Raw genomic sequence first — 16,023 nt, forward strand, 5'->3', positions numbered from 1 at the left:
TGCTCCTTCTTCCCGCTGAGCCCATAAACACCTTTTCCTATCCGCCTTCTACTCCCTTCCCACTATGTTTCTGCAACTCTGCTTTCTTCTCCTTAGCTCCCTGCCCATCTCTTGATTCCCTTTGGCCATTGGCTTACCTCTTTTTGTGTTTGGTAGGAGACCCAGGATGCACAATGGCAGCGAGCTTTGGCTTATCTTAGTGCCATCTCAGAGCTCAACTACATGACCCAGATTGTTATCATGCTTTATGAGGACAACACACGGGTGAGGAGCAAAAAGGGTGGAATGAGGAGAGGTCCCTTTCTTTCCACCTTCATTTAGAGAGAGGGGCAGGGGTTGGGGGACTGGCATTGGTGGCTCACACCTGTAATTGTAGCTACTCTGGAGGCTGAGATCTGAAGATCATGGTTTGAAGCCAGCTAGGGCAGGAAGTTCATGAGACCTTATCTACAATTGACCACCAAAAAATGGAAGTGGTGCTGTGGCTCAAAAATAGTAGAGTGCTAACCTTGAAGAACATCAGCAAAACTCCGGGACAGCACTCAGGCCCTATGACTGACTCTCACCATCCCCCCTCCACTCCCCCCCAAAAAAGAGAGAGAATTTTCTTGACCTTAAAATGTGTAGAGTATAGCTTGATATAGCACTTCAACACAGCACAGCATCCAGAAGGTTCTTTTTGGAATAGAAAAATATATCTGGGGGTGATGTTGAGCCAGAGAGATAAAATAAAACACAGCTCTGATATGAAGGAGAGGACAAAATTTAGGATGATGTTGGGAATCATTTCCCCCCTCAAATATGGTTGTGCATATACTTATTTTATTTTTTGCCAGTCTTAGGGCTTGAGTGAGCACTGTCCTTGGGTGCTCTGTCACTTGAGCCACAGCACCATTTCTAGCTTTTTCTATGTATGTGGTACCAAGGAATCAAACCCAGGTCTTTGTGCATGCTAGGCAAGCACTCTACCACTAGGCCAAACTCCTGGCCCCTGGTTGTGCATATGTGTCTACACCTGGCTCCACAAAGATGTCTTTAATGTACTGTATGTATGTGTGCCATAGCAAAGCTGAATTATGAGAGGTGGATGGGACAGGTTATACAACTCCAAAGTTTGAAAGTCATGTGGCCTGATGAATCATACATAGAGCAAAGGAATGAGGATCCTATAACAGACTGTAGATAGTGAGATGCTGTAACAGATCGGCCCCAGCTGTGGTAAGACCCCAGAACCTTGGCTCTGAGTGGATGTATCCTTTGGAGTTCCTCTCTGTTGCCCCTACCTGTTCTTCTGCCACCACGTCCAGCTTTTCCCAATTGCCCCTCCATCTGGTGATACCCCATAGGATCCCTTGTCAGAGGAGCGGTTCCATGTGGAGCTGCATTTCAGCCCTGGAGTGAAAGGCGTTGAGGAAGAAGGCACTGCCCCTGCTGGCTATGGATTCCGTCCAGCCTCCTCTGAGGTAGGTCTGCAGGCTGGAATTTGGGACTAGAGAAATCTAAGAATCAAGTGGTAGAAAATGGGTAGGAAAAAGCTTAGGGAGTTTAGGATTTGGAGTCTAGAAGCCATTAATACCTCTCCTTTCTGCCTGTTGTTGAACAGAATGAGGAGATAAAAACAGATCAAGGCAGCATGGAAAACCTGTGCCCAGGGAAGGCGTCAGATGAGCCAGACCGGGCATTGCAGACTTCACCGCAGCCTCCTGAGGGCCCCGGCCTCCCAAGGAGATCACCCCTCATTCGTAACCGGAAAGCTGGCTCCATGGAGGTAATGGGAGGGGCTTGAGAAGAAATAAACAGATGGGAGTTCTCATAGCAATATCAATGTATTCTCTGAGTCCCTTGGGATCTGAAACAGTTTTCCTCTCCCCCCAGCCCCTGACTGATATGCTTTATTTATTCTCTTTTTCACAACTGCACCCTCAGTAGAACTTCTTAAAGCTATTTGCTTCTTCTGATATTAAAAAGTTGCCAATAGAGGTGTCTGGGTGATAAAGGTTTTAAGATATGAGAATGAGGTGGGACCTCTAGATGGATTTGAAAAGGCAGTTCTTCACAAGAACAGCATGAATTCTGGGTTAACTTATCAGTCTGACTCTTCGGAGCTGTGTGACCTTGCTAAGGTAACTTCTTTAAGCCTCACATTCTTTTCTCTGTAAAATATGAATATTGACCATTTTATGGACACTCATTAAATAGTAACTATAGTAGCAATGTAATTGGTTACCTTGAGTAAGAATGGCCCAAACATAAACAAATACCTGACATTTTAACCCTTTTAGGTCTATGGCTACTATTGTTTCAGAAAGGGACCAGTCCGAAGGTCTGTCTGTTTCTCTCCTAATGAGGAGACTTACTGCCTGTGTTCTGCTATTCCTCGATTCATTTCCAGTTCTGGTTCTAGCTCTTGGATCTAGAGGAAGGAACTGTTACCCATCTCCCATTGCATCGACCTGACTATTCTGGGAGTTTTGATCTCTTCCCTGTTTCCTCCTTGGGTCCAGTCATACCCTTTTTGCTGCCATGTCTCAGAGACTCTGACTTTGTGAGTTGGATTCTACTCTGAAGCCATAAATCTGTTCACCTGGTTCTGTGACAGTTCTCTTATAGTTGAGTTTTCCCATTTTAAGGATATCTCAGAAGAATCTGTAGCTTTTATAGATTTCAGTCAGATATTTGCAGATTCAATTTTAGAGAAAGCTAAGAATCCCAACTGATAGTCTCTTTTCTGGAGTCATCTTTTATTTTCCTGATGGTTTTAAGGTGATATTATGAATAGGCCTAGTTTCTTTAGTTGGGATATGCATTGTTTTCTGTCGAGGTATTGGTGTAACCTGGTAGCCATAGTGTTCTGCCTACTCCACAGACTCATGAGAAATAGATGAAGTGGCCTGAATGACACCTCATCTTCCATCAACAGTCTGTTTCCCCACATTCACATGGTCTGCAGTCTTCTTGCACCCTTGTGCCAGTACCCTTTTTCCTTTGGTTTGACTGCAGGAGACTTAAGCAAAAGAGAGATCTCTGCATCTTCTCTCAGACTTGATGAGGTTGACTGACTTTGATGAGGTTGACTTCTTCCAGGAAGCTTCCTGTTGTAATCATATTCCTCCCTTTCTGTGACTGGTGTTGCTTAGACCCTGGCTCAACCAGGATGAGGGCTGCCCAGGATATGTTCCTCAGCCTTGTAAGAAAATCTCCTCTTTCTCTCTCCTTGGTCACACAGCCTTATAATATTAATTATAATATTAATATTTCCTCTCCTTGCTCTATAGGCATTGGACTATCTTATCCTCTCAATGACATCTCCCCATTCCTTCTTCTCTTGTCATCTCGTATTTTTGAACTGTTTTAGATTATGTATAAAGCCTGTGACCTTCATAGAAGCTGTGCCCTAGCTGGTACCCTCTCCAGCTCTCTAATTAGCTCTGCCCTATGGGCCACTGGGGCTTTGGGAGCCTGGAGGTTAAGGGGGCCTTGACCGGCTTTCCACCCGGTCTAATTGCAGGTCATGAACATGCAGTGCACGGGGAACCTGGACCTGATCCCCTTGAGGGGACGGCGCCGCCGGAGGTCAGGAGACCTCCCTCGGCCTTCCCCAGCCATCGGCCTACAGCCCCGGGCTGTGTCCACAACTCACCTGGCATCCTGCACACAGGTGTCCCTCCCTGCCTCACTTTCCTTTTGGGATCCTGCTTCTGTCTTTGCCTTTTGAGATCTAGAGCACTAACTATATGGGATGTGTGTATGATTGGTCCTCATGGGCATCTGGCAAAATCAGCTTCATGTGTCCAGGAGTGTCACAGTTGGATAGCAGGGTGTGGGAGGGATGGGGAGAGAGTGAGCTTCTTGGCTTCTTGGTTTAACTAAAAAATAGTATGCTCAGTAATCACAGATGTCCCATGTAAAGAAGAGTGAGTAGCCACATTTCTTTGTGACTGAGCATTTATGATTAGCTTTCTGTGTCTTAGGGTAGGGCACGTAAGCAAAGGGAATCTGAGAATTAGGAATAGTCAGGTAATGACTGCTCAGATTGAAGTGGGAGGGCTGTGAGGACAGACATCTCAGAGACAGAAGTAGCATCTAGCAAGGAAGGGTTCCCTGAACTATTTCCTCTGCAAATACACTGTTTCCTTTTCATTCTCTTCCCCCATAAGAAATGTGTGGTTCTTCCAGACTTTCTGACATCACTTGGCTTTATAGGGGCAGGAATTCAGGACCTTGATTTTATACTTCTGGATTGAGGTGGCTAAATGATAATGCCGAGTCCTCTTTCTGCAGGTGCTCTCTGAGACTTCATCCTCAAGACCTGGTGGCTACCGGCTCTTTTCTTCTTCACGGCCACCAACAGAGATAAAGCAGAGTGGCCTAGGTACGGTTCTCCAGCATCTCACACCTGTCATTGGAAAGGGTTGTCTGTCTATTTTTTACTGGAGGAAAACTTTGTCATGGGAATTGGGACAATCTAATCCATGAAAATGTCAGATGGGGTAGGGAAGATAATGTGGGAGAAGGAACAGTTAGATGTGAACATGGATCTCAGATAGTTGTCCATATCCCAGGAATGTATTATCTTTTGGTTTTCTCCACCAAGCCCCATCCTCCTGAATAAGGGGGATTTTCCTGGCTTTCCCTCTCATTCTTTATCTGTCCCTATAGCCAAGACCCTAAGGGCCCATGGAGACTCTGACCCCTCAGAGTTAACAGTGACAGAGCTATAGAGATACTGTGACCCCATAATTGTCATATTCCTCCTATGGAGAACTTGTCTTCCTGTGAAACCTATGTTTTTCACATCCCTGCTCTGGGCCCTCCTAGCTCCATGACCTCTCCTCCATCCTATCCTAATCCTGTAACTTTTTTCCTTTCCTTCCGGAAGATTGAGGGACAAATCTGAGACTGGTGTAGTGGCAGAGGCCTCTCTCAGGACTTTGAGGGAGTGACTCTTTGATTTTTTGATCCCTGCAAAGGGATGGAGAGCATCATTCAACCTTTTCTAAGAACACAGACTGCAGGACCAAGCCTCAGAGGGTATTGTATTCCTTGGGAGGGGGAAGTGGTCCTTGGGAGGGGCTATCTCTTAAATATAGTGGTCAATTAGCCAGTAATTAGAACTGGAAGTCAGAGATGACTGTGTGAGGTCTGTACTTGTCCCCTGGTGTGCGCTCCCCCCCACCTCTCTCTCTCTCACTCTCATTCTCTCTATTAAGGTTTTCTGTTAATTTTTATTCTTGGCATCTAATTTCTTGGCCTTCAAATGGTTATCACTTAGACCAGTAAGGAGACTAAATGCATTGGTAACTTTCCAGACTAATTTTCTTAAAGTAGGTTGCCTTCTAGATCCCTGAAATAAGTTACATGGTTTGAGGCCAGAGAAATACATAGTAAATATATAGATCTGTGAGATTGACTTTTCTTCCAGAAGTCCCAATAAAGAATAGTTTTCAGGGGCTGGGAATGTGACTTAGTGGTAGAGTGCTTGCCCAGCATGCTTGAAGCCCTGGGTTCAGTTCCTCAGTATCACATACTCAGAAAAAGCTAGAAGTGGTGCTGTGGCTCTAGTGGTAGAGTGCTAGCCTTGAGCAAAAGGACAGTACCCAGGCCCTGAGTTCAAGCCCTAGGACTGGCAAAAAAAAAAAGAATAGTTTTCAAATAGACCTGAGAAGTAACAGAGTATATCTGATCCAGTGACATGGGAATTACGTTAAGAATGAGGCAGAAGAAGCTGGGAACTGCAACACATACCTATAATCCCAGCTATTTAAGGAACTAAGGCAGGAAGATTCCTTGAACCAGGAGTTCTGGGATCATCTGGACAACATAAACCCGCCCCCCTGCACATACACATCTAGAAAACAAGCAAAAAGAATGAGGCAAAGGATGGAGGGACACAGAAATGGTTGACAGATGGTAGTGGTAAGGGAGATGATCTGAGGCCTGGGAAGAGCTGAGTTGGCATGAGTGTACCAGAAAATGGTTTAGTAGAGGCAGCAAATATAGGGCAGCACTTGGGGTGGTCTGGGACGCAGCCAGTTAGTTTTGGCTTCTTTGAGAAAAAGCAGACATATTTAGCAATACTTATTACTCTCTGGATCCCATTCTAGAGCTTTTTGAGCATGAAAGGTAGGAGAGGTGACTGCCTAGAAAAGTCTTGAAACCATTTTCCACCTGAGCTTTCTGATTTCCCTGTTGACTCTAAAATCCTAGGACCCTTGAAATCATGATCTTTTTCTTTGTGAGATCAAGGAAAACTGGCTTTCTCTACCCGCTGCCCATTTCTCTCTATAGAGTTTTGGCAAAGGTGTATTTGGAGGTAGAGGAGAAATCCCAAGAATTTGGGTCAGTTTTGTTACTTCATGACCTCTTTGTCTTTGTGAGCTAGCCCACATGGAGTGAACTTGATGCTGGGTCAGATACTGGGGGTCAATGAATGGCTCTGCCTCATTTCTTTTTTTTTTTTTTTTTGTCAGTCCTAGGCTCTAGCTCAGGGCCTGCGCACTGTCCTTGGACTTTCTCAAGGCTAGAGCTCTACTACCACTTGAGCCTCAGCACCACTTCCAGCTTTTTTCTATGTATGTGGTACTGAGGAATCGAACCTGGGTCGACGTGCATACTAGGCAAGCACTTTAACCACTAGGCCAAACTCCGGGACCGGTCTGCCTCATTTCTTTTTTTTTTTTTTTTTTGCCAGTCCTGGGCTTGAGCTCAGGGCCTAAGCACTGTCCTTGGACTTTCTCAAGGCTAGAGCTCTACTACTTGAGCCTCAGCACCACTTCCGGCTTTTTTTTTTTCTATATGTGGTACCGAGGAATCGAACCCGGGTCTTCATGCATGCTAAGGCAAGCACTTTAACCACTAGGCCAAACTCCCGGCCCTCTGCCTCATTTCTTTAGACAGTCTTCAAGTTTTATTCACTCCCTTGACTGGTCCCCAATAGATACTTTTTGGTTTCTTTGAACTTATGTGTTGTGGGCATCTGGTTTTGATCATAAGGCTTACAGAACAAAGTTTTGAGAGCAGAAAATATATATGTCATTTTGTTACTGTTTCCTGCTTTTCTTCTTAGAAGGGTGACCAGCACACAGTAGACATACTCTGCATACACTCAGCTGACTTTTCACATGCTTTCCAATTTGGGTCCATCTTGACTTCAGAAATTATGCTGCTTCCTCTATGAAAAATATTATTTCTTTTCTGATTGAGTATATATAGTTAGTCCTCAGAGTAGAGACCTGGATTCAAGATCTCCTTCAAGTCCCTACACATTATATGATGTTGAACAAAGGAAACCTTTTTGGATGTGTTTCTTTGTCAGAAAAGAGAAAATGTCAAAGTAGATGGTCTCTGAGTCCTTATTCTTGAGGATGGTTATAAAGGGCTGAAGAAAGAGAATGAAGGATGAAACAGTTGGAAGGGTGCCAGTCATGTGCTCAAAGCCCAGCCTCTAGTTTCAAGCAAAACTTTTTCTTTCAGACATATAAGGAATTAGGTTTCTGGGTTTCTCAAATCCTATATCCATAGTATAAGTAGTATAAATCCATAGAATTCAATCTAAGGCAATCTAGAGGAGTTTATTTATTCCTTCAGCAATTCTGAGAGCCACCTAGAAAGTGCAGTCTTATCTCTTTCAGTAGCTTTGAATTCCCTAATATGACTAACACTGTTTTTGTAGCAGCCTCTTATTTCTACCACGTAGATTTTCAGGAGAATCCTGATTTTGCTTGCCCTGTGTGACTACGGGCAGTAGTGAACACTATTTGTGATTATGCAGAATGGCCATGTTGTTGTGGTGCCGAATGGCTGTGTGTGTATGTGTTAATTTTTCCTGTGAAGTTGTATGTACGTCTGCGTGCAGCTTTGCGTGGCTACTAATATCCTCCCGGCCTTGCAGGCTCCCAGTGCACAGGGCTGTTCAGCACCACAGTGCTGGGTGGCTCCTCCAGCGCCCCGAATCTTCAGGACTACGCCCGCAGCCATGGCAAAAAGCTACCACCTGCCAGTCTGAAGCATCGAGATGGTATGTGGGTGGGTTTTGGGGGGCAGCTTTTTTTTTTTTTTTTTGGTTTTTCACTTGCCTCCCAGCAAGGACATAGCTCCAAATATATTCATGCTTAAGATGGCAATGGCAATGGCCTTATAACCAGTTTTCTCATCGATACATGGGAGAAAGAACCAGGACCCCTTCCACCCTTCCATTTGCATTTGCTGTTACCATACAAATACTACTTATTTATGCTTATCCCTTCATAATCTCCCACATACAGCCTGGCTGCATCAATTCGTAATCTTTCCTGGATTCTGGTCTGTAGGGGTGAGGAGGACCGAGAGGATGGCCCATGGTCAGGATGAATGCAGTGGAGCATTGAATAAAATCCGGGAAATCAAGGATGGGGGAAAAGTTGCTCAGTTAAGGCAGAAAGAGGTTGGGGAAAGGAAGGACAGTTTCTCCACAGATTTTATTTCTGAATGACTAGAAAGACATGATGGCAAAATTATGGTGGTTGTGGTAGGGATGATGCCGATCACTAAGAGTTTCCATCCAAAGGAAAAGGCTGAAATGTGCTAGTCAGGAATCTTAAGGGGCAAGGATGGGACCAGGTCCTGTAATGGACTAAAAAGATCAGAATATACTGACGGTGGGCAAATTCCAAAGCAGAGGGATGGGCTCAGGGGTGGGTATAATCCCCATGATGTCTTTTCTCCCCAGAGCTCTTGTTTGTCCCGGCCGTAAAACGATTTTCTGTGTCGTTTGCAAAGCATCCGACTAACGGTACGTTTGCTTCTGACTCAACACCATCCTTCCTCACCATGTCACCTCCAGACACTTAACCTCTGAGTTCTGACACTGACTTTGCCTCTCCTCCCACTATGTTGACACCCTGCTTTCTTTAGTGAGCCACTCACTAAGTGTCCCTCCTGGGACACTTCCCTTGTGACAACTTTAGCCTTGGCTGCAGCCTGGCTGACCTATCCCTGTGGCAACTCAGGGTCTGATTTCCATCATCATCGTCATCACCATATGTCACTTTTGTCAACATCACCACCAAAACATTGATTTTTTTTTTTCCACTCTCCCTTTCCTATCACATGACTGCCAGGCTGTGTTCAGACATGATAATGGTCCCTTTCTTAGAAAGAGAATAGTTTTGCCTAGATTGGGCTCATTCTTCTCTTCCCCCTTTCTCAGCTTATATAATTTTACCTTCCTATTTTTCTCCAAATCTTTTGAGGAAGGTTAGATGATAGTTTGTTCATCTTTTGTAGAAGTGCTATAACTCCCAGCTCCCAAACCTCTACTTATAAGACAACTGGTCTTCAATATGTAGTTTCCCATCTCCATATGTCTATTTCCTGCCATTTTTGTGTACTTTGTGTGACTCTTGTGCTCCTGACATCTGCTTCATGTTACTACTAACATAGTACCTGGGCCTAGAAAATATGAGTCCAGATTCTTTTGGGATAAAAGAGGAAAAGAAAGGAGTAGGAGATCGTAGATTAAGGAGAAAGAACTGTACCTAGTTTTCTTCTGGTTGTATTTGGGATATATTTGGTGCTGGGGATTGAGCCCAGGGTCTCATATATGCTAATTATGTATTGAACCAGTGAACTACACACTTATTCTCATACCTTGAGTCTTTAAATGAGGTTTTTGAATAAAGTTCTTGCTTCTCAATGACAAAATTGTCTCAGAGTAGCTGGAAGTGAAGATTTGAGATGTCTGCTGGGGATTCTGGTGATGCCTAGGAATAAATACATTGCAAGTACATTGAAGAACTAGCCCTCACTAAGGTAGTGAGTTTGGAGATTTGCATAGTGGCTCATTCCTGTAACCCTAGTTACTCAGGCGACTGAGATCTGAGGATCACAGTTCAAAGCCAGGCCAGCACAAAAGACCTAGAGACTCTTATCTCCTATTAATCTCTAGAAAACAGGAAGTGGGGCTGTGGCTCCAGGGGTAAGGCCGTAGCCTTTAGCTGAATAGCTCAGGGACAACAGGTCCAGAGTTCTAGCCCAATGACCCACAAAAAAAAAAAAAAATCTAGCCAGACACTGGTGGGTTATACCTGTAATCCTTGTTACTTAGGAAGCTGAGGTCTGAGGATTACAGTTCAAAGCCAGTCTTGGCAGGAAAGTCCATGTGAGACACTTCTCTCCAGTTAAACACCAGAAAATGGGAAATGACAGTGTGGCTCAAAGTGGCATTGCTCTAGCCTTGAGCAAAAGAGCTCAGGGACAGCACCCAGGCCCTGAGTTCAAGCACTATAACCACACACACACACACACACACACACACACACACACACACACACACACACACACACACACACACACATACTAAAAAAGGAAAGAACCAAACCTGAAGAGCTCTGGTCTCTACAGGCTTGGCAGAAGAACCCAAGGCTCACTCCCTGTTGGACTTACTATCTTTTATACCAAGCTTTGGGTTTTATTCTTCCTTATCTCTTATCTAGGTAAATCCAGTTTTGCTAGATATAGATTTCTTCTGTCCAAGAACTAAGATTTTGAAGAAGGTAAAATTAACCTGACATTTTTGCTGAAAAATCTCCCCCTGGATGGGCATGGTGGCTCACGCCTGTAATCCTAGCTATGCAGGAGACTGAGATCTAAGGATCACAGTTCAAAGCCAACCCAGGCACTTAAGTCCATGAGCCTCTTATCTCCAATGAACTACCAGAAAACCAAAAGTGGCCTTGTGGCTCAACATGGTAGAACACTAGCCTGTAGCTGAAGAGCTCAGGGATAGTACCTGGGCCAGCCCATAATGAACTAAAAAAAAAGCCCTCCCCCTGCTGATCTCCTGTTGTCTCACCAGTGGTGGGTTCTAGATTTTAGCCCTATCAGATCATTTGTCTCTGTTAGGTGCTGTGATATCTCTCCCCAAGTTGACTAGTCTATGTTTGTTTAGTTTTCCCCCTGTCCCCAGGCTTTAATTGTGCTGCTGGAAGAAGTCCCCATTTAGAACAGCATGGCTGTGCCCACTCACTTCACTTCAAGCTTTTCTGGTCATCATGTACGATGAAAGTCACCCCAGAATAAAACTTGATGCATCCACCCCAAGAACTTAAGGTCTATAATACAGTACTAGAAGCTTGGGGCCCTGAGATGCTAGCTAAATCACACATCAATTAGTTTCTTAGGTGCAGTGACCTAGGTTTATAAAACAGATCGTCAAACCTATATATCTCCAGTTCCTTGAAGCTCTGACTGGCAGAACTCTCCAGCTGAAGAAAGTAATTGATTTTCCTGTAAGGAGGAGGTGAGAAAGAAAGACCTGGACAAGTCAGGTATAGTGCAGAAAAAGAAATTTTGAAATCCCTTCGAACACCTTGCAAATGTTTCTCATGTGTGAGCTGGGAGGCTAATGTGCTTGTGAAGCCAGGATCTGGTACCTAATGAGAAATTCAGAGGCTGTGTCTCTTGCTGAAAAAGATTAATTTGATTTAATTTGGTCTTTAAGACCAAATTTAGCTCAACCCCAAATCTACAGTCTTCCTCAACTGACTCGGTGATTACAGAATGGTGATTACAGGATGATGATTACGGAATGATCGCTGTCTATAACAGCTTGTGGCAGATTATCAGCAGCAGTGTGCCAACCTACAGTCCCATCAGCACCATCTCCTTGCATGGTATCTGGCTTTGAAACAGCTGAGAATCTAGACATGGCTTTGGAAAGGCAGCAAGGCAATGCTGTCTTCATGCTTGGATGGAAGAACAGTTCTCAGTCCATCCCTTCCTCTGTTCTTGATAAATTTTTTGTCATCCTGTGTCTATATCCAACAGATGATGGGTATGGCCCATTACTAACCTGTATGCTTAACTCACCAACATAAATAAATATGGGGAAGGGAGGAGAAGAGTCTGTGCCCCACTCCCACCTCCAGAAGGTCAGAGTCCATTTTCTTGGTCAAGTCCATTATCTTCTAGGGGCCCGTTGGTGTAGTCAGTGCTCACTAAACTAACCCAAGTGGAAATGAATTCTCTTTTGATATCCACACTCACATCTCTGAAGACCATTTGTTCACTGGACCAGTTCTAGTTGGAGAATTCTGAGCAGTCAATCTGAGCTGCCCTGACCCTGCCTTCTCTAAACCAATCTCCTGTACTCATGTTCTTACCCATCCTTACATCTGGTCTTGCAACCTTCCCCACCATACCTTTCCACAAGATCTTTCTCAGCTATTCCTCTTGTTACCCCTCCCCCCACCACTATCATGTGCTTCTCACAGCCGAATCTCGTGCATCCACACAGTTTACCAAGAGTTAAAGGATTCAGAATCAAAGCTTTTTCACTCACTAGCTAAGGTAAAGTTCAGTTGTACTTATGAGCAGTAGGAAAAAGACATAAAATTACCTCATTTGGCCAGGAGTTTGGCCTAGTGGTAGAGTGCTTGCCTAGCTTGCACTAAGACCTGAGTTCAGTTCCTTGGCACCACATACACAGAAAAAGTCAGAAGTGGTGCTGTGGCTCAGTGGTAGAGTGCTTGCCTTGAGAAAGCTTTAAGGACAGTGCCAAAGCCCTGAGCTCAAGCCCCAGGACAGGCCAAAAGAGAGAGAGAGAGAAAGAGAGAGAGAGAGAGAGAGAGAGAGAGAGAGAGAGAGAGAGAGAGAGAGAGAGAGAGAGAGACTCATTTATAGCCTCTGTGATAGTAACATTCCATGTCCTGAGATTTATGCATAGCTTTAAACATTAATTTGAATAATTAGCTAAAACTGATCTTTTTATTTCATTTTTTTACATGTACTGTTTCAAGGGCTTTCTGCATCTAGTTTCCTGTCAGTCTTGTGCCAGCTGCCTGGCACTAATCCCTGTCTATGGTCATCTTAAAAGTTGTTCCTGAGGGTCTGTCCTGAGCCTTCAAGAGCCTCCTTAAGAATTAGATTTCTCTTGATACCCAATACCATTCTTCAGCCTCTTCTCTGAGTGACTTTGAACTGTTCATCTCTATCCCAGCTTCATAAGTCCAGTCTCCTCAGAATTGGGCTACAGTTAGTTTATCCGAGAATAACCAGGGATACCAGAGCCCAAGATATCCCAGCCACAGAAGTGCCAGCTCATTCCTATCTAGACCGGTATGGCTGTTCTTTGCAAGTACTGACCAAGTTGTGCTCAAGGAGGAAGGAGAGGGACTTATATGATGAGGCGTTATCAGTCCTTTCTTTGCGTCTTACTATGCCCATGTTCTTCCTTGCAAGGGATGCCAGTGGCTCTGACCATCTTTGTTTCCTTCTTAGCGCACCTTGGATCTGAATGCCCCCTCACCAACTCCCAGCAGTGCTCGAAGTCAGTGCCCTCCTCATTCTCTCTCCCTGTTCTCTTTCTTTATCTTTGTGCTTCCTACCGTGGTCTCCCCACCCCTCCAGAGCTGCTGGATGACCAGCACCCTGTGGTCCGGCTGCTGCGCAGTTTTTCCTCTGACTGCCCAAGGGGCCGGCCAGTCTCCTTGGATTCCACGCTGGCGCATCACCTGCACCAGTGCTCCTACCACCTGCGTCTCTTCCGGAACTGGCTGCGCTCAGGCCAGGATGACCCCGAGTGCCTCTACGGTACCCCCTGTCACAGGCTGGCTGCTGCCACTACCCTGGCTTGGGACTGATTGCTTTGCTTATTGCACTTCTGGCAGGACAGCCTATCTCGTCCTTTCTCCTATCTGGCCTAAGGTTATGTGACTTGCATTTGGTTGCTTGAATGGGATTGGGGCCAGGCTGCTGCTAGCTGTAGCATTGGCTGCTCAACCCCTTCCTATTCTCCTTTCTCACTGCCCCCTCCTTTCTCACCCATCCCCCAGTTCTGTTCAGAATAAGAGCGATCTCTTGCCCGGGAATCTATTCTTGCCTCTCTAATAATCCTCTACAACCACCATCTTCAAGTCCATGCATTAATGTAACCACTCTCAGGAGCTAGAGACACCTCTGCCCTCCTGCCGCTAGATTGTAGAAGGAAACGGAGGCACCAGAGCCTCAATTATATTTTTGAGGCAAACAAAAGCTAGTATTTAGAAGATGATCGTGTATCCTAATTTGGAATTGTGGGCTTTAGTCATTGTTGAATAGGAGGTTTAAAGTTTCACAGAGATATTGCTGTCCTGCCTACTCGGAGATGTAGAGGAGGCACTGGAAAGATTGAGTTCTGAGAATGTGGTTGGGATGATGTTTCTTGGCCCTCCAATGAGGATATTATTTTTTTCCAGCAATGGTCTGAGGGATTAAGTGACATATTTAGGTTTGCCCTTGACCCTACCCAGTCTGGTAGACCTCTAATGGAATTGTTGGGTTTAGAGGAAGATAATCAGGATTTCCCCCCTTCTTTTTTTTTTTTTGTTAGTTTTGCCTCATTTTCCTGATGGAGTAGAAAGATCTTTACAAGTCTGTAGCCTTCTAATAGAACAGAAGGGAAAAGCATCCTTATGTGATGGAAATGACCAAGAAAGAACTTCCATTCCCCTCCCTGTTCATGCATGTAGTTTTCCTCAGCTGAGCTTCATGTGTACTGCATGCCCTTTCACTTTGCATCCAGGTATTCTAGCCTTTCTACCCACATCCTAAATTGCATGAACCCCTCCTTGGATTCCATGCCCTTTCTGCTAATCTGTTTTTTTGTTTTGTTTTGTTTTGTTTTTGGTCATGATACCTGAAATCTGCTGTTTCTTCCCAGCTTCATGGCCTCCCTGTCTCATATTAGAGCTATGACTTCACCCTGACCTCTGGATCCTTGTTTTTATTTCCCCAGAAAGTTGAGAGCAATGGTAGTTTGGACCCCTCTGGGATTCTGTTTATTTTTCCTTGGAATATTATAGGCTCTCTGTAGATAGGATGAGAGGTGATCTGATTTGCCTGGAGGCTTTAACAGGTAGACTTTTTTAGGAAATATGGAGATGAGATTAGTAGACTTTCCTAGGGGCTCTAAAGAGCTCCCTGTCCTGGAAATCTCGGACACCCCATACTTCACAAAGCCACAGACTCTCCTGATGGCTCTCAGGGACTCTCTGTGCTTCCAAAGGCCATTCAGGGGGTAGGTCTGGCAGAAATAACATTGACTTTCTCATCTTTTTTCCAACAGGATTTGAAGGGTGCTCCATGGTACCCACTATCTACCCCCTGGAAACACTGCATAATGCCCTATCCTTGCGTCAAGTGAGTGAATTTTTGAGTAATGTCTGCCAAAGCCACACTGATGTCCATGCGCAGGCACCAACAGGTATGAATAATCCCATTTTTACCTCTACCTCCATACCCATGATTCTCAGTACGGAAGAAATAAATTGAAAAGATAGTTTAGCTGCATACTGGTGACCTACACCTCTAATCCTAGCTACTCAGGAGGCTGAAATTTCGAGGAGCAATGATTTGCAGCCAGCCTGTGTAGAAAAGTAGTTGAGACTTCATCTTCAAACTGGTGGGGGGGGGGAGGGAAATGGGGACCAAGACATGTGAAAGGGTATCAATGTATGGGAATTAATGCACCATCTATCTGGCAAATATCATGTAACCCTTCTATTAATTATAATAAAAAATATATGAAAAAAAACTGGGTTGTAGGCCTGACTCAGGTGGTAAAGTACCTGCCCTACAAGTTGAAGCCCTAAGTTCGAACATTAGTACCACCAAACAAACAACCACAACAAAAACAAATAAAAAGCCAGAGATACTTATACCTCCCCAGAGATGCAAAAGTAGGCTTGAGAAATCTGTAAATTAGGGCTGCAAATATACCTTAGTGCATGAAGCCATGGGTTATATTCCTCACATAAACAGAAAAGACCAGAAGTGGCACTGTGACTCAAGTGGTAGAACACTAGCCTTGAGCACAGAGAAGCTCAAAGCCAGAGCTCAGGCCCCTGAGTTCAACCCACAAGACTGGCAAAAAAAAAAAAAAAATCTATAAATCATCAGGTGCCAGTGGCTCACTCATGCCTATAATCCTTGCTATTCAGGAGACTTTGACCTGAGAATCTAGTTTAAAGCCAACATGGGCAGAAGCTAGAGACTCTTAAACCCAGT

At 44.6% G+C, this 16,023-nt stretch overlaps 1 protein-coding gene across 16 annotated transcripts in view; it reads left to right on the top strand.

Moving 5' to 3' along the window:
- Window positions 1–16,023, top strand: part of Ppip5k1 (diphosphoinositol pentakisphosphate kinase 1) — a 41,586-nt gene that overhangs the window by 18,942 nt on the left and 6,621 nt on the right. For 5 of the 16 annotated variants that reach the window (XM_090318482.1, XM_090318483.1, XM_090318481.1 and 2 more), the window contains 9 exons: window positions 157–264; window positions 1,347–1,463; window positions 1,604–1,768; window positions 3,509–3,658; window positions 4,282–4,372; window positions 7,892–8,017; window positions 8,708–8,770; window positions 13,387–13,569; window positions 15,083–15,220. In XM_090318482.1, coding sequence (XP_090174608.1) covers window positions 157–264; window positions 1,347–1,463; window positions 1,604–1,768; window positions 3,509–3,658; window positions 4,282–4,372; window positions 7,892–8,017; window positions 8,708–8,770; window positions 13,387–13,569; window positions 15,083–15,220 — 1,141 coding nt within the window. The remainder of the gene's footprint in view (window positions 1–156; window positions 265–1,346; window positions 1,464–1,603; window positions 1,769–3,508; window positions 3,659–4,281; window positions 4,373–7,891; window positions 8,018–8,707; window positions 8,771–13,386; window positions 13,570–15,082; window positions 15,221–16,023) is intronic. The other 11 variants (XM_090318493.1, XM_090318494.1, XM_090318497.1 and 8 more) reach the window with 8 other exon arrangements.

The sequence above is a fragment of the Megascapheus bottae genome, chromosome 25 (assembly GCF_031878675.1).
Source record: "Megascapheus bottae isolate mThoBot1 chromosome 25, mThoBot2.hap1, whole genome shotgun sequence".
Lineage (NCBI taxonomy): Eukaryota > Metazoa > Chordata > Mammalia > Rodentia > Geomyidae > Megascapheus > Megascapheus bottae.